Genomic DNA, 4,832 nt, shown 5'->3' on the forward strand with positions numbered 1-4,832 from the left:
TAACTTATAACTCTGTGAAAGTTAGTGGAATCAACAATTTTAAAGTTGAATAATTGAAATTCATGTAGGATTGATTGAACTGAACCAATATAACTTTTTTTACACTTTATTTTATTTCTTAATGCATCCAATTTTTGAATCAATCTTAATTAAGGTTTTTTTTTAAAAAAAATATATTAAAATCAATTCACCCTGTACCCTGTGGATCTAATGAATTCATTCTCTCCTTTCATAATAGATAATACAAGTCACATCTTTAAAATAAGAAATATCCTTCTATTAAACACATCATTTATCATAGTTCCTCCCATTAAAAATAAGGAAAAAAATAGTAAATTTTATATTAATATCATTTTTTTCATTCTTTAAAATGAATCATTCTTTTCAAAACAAAAGCTCATAATGCTAATTATTAGCATAGAAGAACAATTGTTAAGAAAAAAGAAAACTGAATAAAACTAAACAAAATTATATTTACTTCATATATAAAAAAAAGGTATACATTTGCATATTTACACATTTCATAGAAACTTATTTTTGTAACTAACTATTTCTAACAAACACTTATTTAATAGCAACAAGATTTTAAGTGATTACCACCAGCATAATGAATGATCTAGAAATATAACTAGTATGTTAAGATATTATTTTTTATTTAAACAAGTACAGTCATAAATGTTATAATATATAATATATAATATATAGAATAATAAATAAGTTTTGTTTTTTTGTTGCAAAATAAATAAATAAAATAACAGGAGGAAACTGCTCTGCACTTCACAATTGATTTGTGAGTACAAATAGATGGGAATAGTTGTAGATGACGTTGGAATTGCCCATTGCACTTACTTGTATTCATGCCCACTGAGAAAAAGAGCATAATCACCATTAAACAGTAGCAAAGACCAATAAGATGAAGACACGCGGCGCAAACAGTGTTAGGGTATTGGTTTTTGATCAACAAAGAAGCGATAATGAATCTGACCCGCACGATGGATCTCAAACGGACGTCTCAGATATCCACAAACACGAGTGACCCTTGTTTTAGGACCACTCTATAAATACCGGAGCGTGAAGCGTAAAGCGTTCAGTTTCGCATAGTTTGGTTCTGTCTCGGGAGTTAGGGTGACCGGAGCGGCGAAGATTGAGTCGGATCGGAAGAGGAAGAAGGCGTCCACCTCGGCGGCGGATCGATCGGAGAAGGAGAACCGGAAGAAGAAGGTGAAGATGTCGTCGTCAAAAGTTGGCGGTGAGATTAGGGCTTCGCACATACTGATAAAGCACGAAGGTTCTAGAAGGAAGGCGTCGTGGAAGGATCCAGAAGGACGCATAATCAAGAGCACCACAAGAGAAGCTGCCGTTTCTCAGCTCAAGGCCCTTCGCGATGACATCGTTTCGGGCAAGGCAACCTTCGAGGACGTCGCATCTCGCTTCTCCGATTGCAACTCCTCCAAGCGGGGTGGCGATCTCGGTCAGTTCTGAGATAACTATTTCCATAATAATAATAATAATAATATTTTTAAATAAGGATAAAAAGATTAAAGTGCATTTGGATTTATTGTGTATGTTTTTGAGCGTTCAGTATTCTGATGACCATTTTTGATAATTGAAAATCGTGTTAGTAGTTAAAATTTATGCTTCTGAGGTGTCGGTAGTGGTGATCCGAATTTTGGGTCAATTGTGCAATGTGAATCGTAAGATTGGTTACTATTAAATCTCAGTGCAGGATCACAATCAACTTGTCTTGAAGTGACTTTATGGCTTTGATACTCCGGAATATTTTCCGAAATACTATCCTTAAAGCTTCTTGAGCATTTATATTGTTCTTCATGCTAGGTGTGGAATTAGAGTACATACTTCTTCTTTCATTGTTTTGAAGAGGATCAAAATTGATTTTAAAAAGATTGAATATTTATGTCTAGAAAAGGTGAAAGATATGTATTCTATAAAAAAGGAGAGGCAAGGTTTGTGGGACTTTAGTGGAGATATATTCATGTGATAATGATGTTGAGCTTCTTGAATTGGTAGAATTCTCTCTTGATTAATCAAACTTAGAAGCTATGCGTTCCCCGGATGATGGTAATGAAGGCGAGGATAGTGATATTATAAGAATTAAATAGTTATTTAGCAACAATGCTTGTGCATTTGAGGCTGTTTTGAGGTCTACAAAACATGTTTTTATTACCCATGACTTATCATGTTTTTGTTTTGATCACAAATATCTTTTTTGTAAATTGTGATCATTATAGTTATCAATTATTGAGAAAGAATAATTGTCTCTTTCTTTGCCAATATTCTGAATCTATATAAAATATTTCATAAATTTTTGTTGACGCATCCATAACTTTTCATATCTTAAATTTTAAAATTTTGTCTTGTTCCCATATTCTTGGTCGTCTTGTATCCCATGTCGTAGTAGGTGTCCAGGCTTCATAGTCCCAAGTATTGCTCAGGTAGCTTGACGTATGGAGCTGTGTTTAGTTATTCGAGGACTTCTTGTTAGTTTATTGCAATGTAACAAAACAGAACAAGATTTATGAGCTTAATTATATGAGAAAAACTTAGATGTAGTCCCACATAGGTGTTTTGGCCGTATTTCTAAATCAGAATTTGAGTTTTACTCTGGTAATCCGTATAATAAAAGTTTTCATTAAATGTCAGAAGTTGGGTAGGTTTACATGCATTATGTATTATTCAAACTAGCTGTGTATGCTCTTTTACTATCTCACTTTACATGCCTGCCCCAATTAGTGGCACCAAATCTGCTGATGCCACTTGTTTCTCTTGTGTTTCTTATTAAGAGAACATCATCTGAACTTTCATTAACATTTCTTATTGTGTATCATAAGAATTCCCATATTTCACCAATGCTCACTTTTTATGTCATCTTCCACACTTTCGTGAGCTTTTACATAAACATCACGTTTGTGTTTTCTTTCATCTTTTTATGTGGAATTTCCTCCATATTATTTTAATGTACCAGATTCTTATCACGTGTATTAGATTATATATGTGTTGCCATGGGGAATTAGTTTTCTACGATGTAGCAAATCGAGTTTAGATATCTACTTTTAGTGTTCGATTGTACCTCTGAACAAGATTGTCACCAAAGAAGCATGCGAGAGACTAAAAAGAAGATACCTGTTCTTGCATCAAGTATGAAGTTGATGCGACTTCTACCAGTTTTCAAAGTAATTTGGTTTCATCTTCTGGTGTTCATTAATCCCAGATGTTTCCAAAGTATCCCTTGAGTTTTTGTTATCATTTTACCAAAATAAAACTATAAAAACTTAATTGTTTTGTATCCAAAACCATATATTTTAGTTCCTCAGTACCACAAACAGTATCTAAAATAGTACTCATTTCATGTCATTGTGTTTAATATAAATTGGAAGACCTGAAAAAGGCTGCTACTTGTTTGAGAACTGAGAAGCACTTTATAAGTTCCAAGTCAGTATCGAAAAAAAAGCTTTTGATTTGATGGTGATGGTATATATTTGTTGCCCTCTTGATGTTTCTATGGCAATCGGCATCTGCCAGCCTTACTGTAAACGGATCAAATAGTTGCTTGAATGTCATTTAAAGGGCTACTATGCTCAATCTTTTAAAACAACGAATCTTTCAATCTTTGTAACTGTCTGGTATGATCTATTGTGTGGTTGTGAAGGTAGTGTCTTCATGAATGCAGTTCCTTCTAACAACAAACTTGTAAGTTAATTCATTTTTACTTGTTGAGTGTACTTAGCAGTGGACGTGTCACTCACTTTTGAAGTAACTAACAGTTGCTCACTAGTTTTTTGTAAATTTTGATGTTAATCTTGCAAAAAAACGTAAGTAAAGCTTTAGATGCACAACCAAAACCAAACTCATCCTTCGTCATAATGGATTGGGGATCTACTTTCAGTCATGATATGCATATGTTAAGTGACACACAAGCATACATTTTTCATCCCTTATTTTAGCAATTAAACTGAAATAACTTTCGTGGGTGCAGGTCCTTTTGGTCGTGGGCAGATGCAGAAGCCTTTTGAAGATGCAACCCTTGCTCTTAAAGTTGGTGAACTTAGTGACATTGTGGATACCGACAGTGGAGTCCACATTATTAAGAGGACGAAATGATTACACGGAGTTATCTCCTTTTAACATCTGTAGAAGATATCCAGGATTCTTGTTGAGGTCAAGATCTGCTGATATAAATATATCAGGTTTTAGATTGGATCATATATTGCTTTCATGACAATTAAAATCGTGTGTTATGCTTGTAATTTTTAATGACATTTAGAAGTTTGAATGACATGTGAATGTGGCTGAAACATATGAGACCCTACAGTTTGATATCATAATTTTGATAATACTCCTCCCTTCCCCAAAATTCTTATATTTCAACTGTAAGCTATTTGTTTGTTGGAAAGAATGTGTGTTTGGTAAACAATTAGCAATGCGCTTATTAGTGAAAAGTAAATGTTAAATTAATATTATAAGTCAAAAAATAGTTTATGTATTTGTTTTTTATAAAAAGGTTTTAAACTATTTTTTTTTCTCTTTTCTTTTAAAGTGCTTATGCAAGAAAAGTAATATCAGTAGAGTTTGAGTTTGCTAATACTTTTTAAGCTTTTGACTTAGGAGGATTAGAGTTCAATTCTTGGTTAACTAAGGGTTATTTAATTCGTTTCTACACTGACCCCTTAAGCTTAAGGAACTTAAGGAGCGATGAAGAGCCTAAAGGTACAAAAGAATATTCATGTTTTTAGTCCAGTGTACTTGGTCCATTCTATACACTGGTCCCCTAGATTTGAGGAGCTCAAGGAGTGGCATGGAGTCTAGAAGTGAAA

The 4,832-nt window shown here is 33.4% G+C and overlaps 1 protein-coding gene across 1 annotated transcript; it reads left to right on the forward strand.

Annotated features, from left to right (window-relative positions):
- Positions 1 to 1,086: 1,086 nt before the first annotated feature.
- Positions 1,087 to 4,372, forward strand: LOC137808454 (peptidyl-prolyl cis-trans isomerase Pin1). Its single transcript, XM_068609574.1, has 2 exons — positions 1,087 to 1,471; positions 3,995 to 4,372. Exons 1-2 carry the CDS (start codon positions 1,228 to 1,230, stop codon positions 4,117 to 4,119), a joined length of 369 nt encoding a protein of 122 aa, XP_068465675.1. The 5' UTR covers positions 1,087 to 1,227; the 3' UTR covers positions 4,120 to 4,372.
- The last annotated feature ends 460 nt before the right edge of the window (positions 4,373 to 4,832 follow it).

Source organism: Phaseolus vulgaris, chromosome 3, assembly GCF_000499845.2.
Source record: "Phaseolus vulgaris cultivar G19833 chromosome 3, P. vulgaris v2.0, whole genome shotgun sequence".
NCBI lineage: Eukaryota > Viridiplantae > Streptophyta > Magnoliopsida > Fabales > Fabaceae > Phaseolus > Phaseolus vulgaris.

Bases quoted from the DNA above. Each gene is read 5' to 3' on its own strand.
- LOC137808454 (XM_068609574.1), top strand. From the start codon at position 1,228: ATGTCGTCGTCAAAAGTTGGCGGTGAGATTAGGGCTTCGCACATACTG. The intron at 1,472-3,994 runs GTCAGTTCTGAG...TCGTGGGTGCAG, and splicing joins CAAGCGGGGTGGCGATCTCG to GTCCTTTTGGTCGTGGGCAG.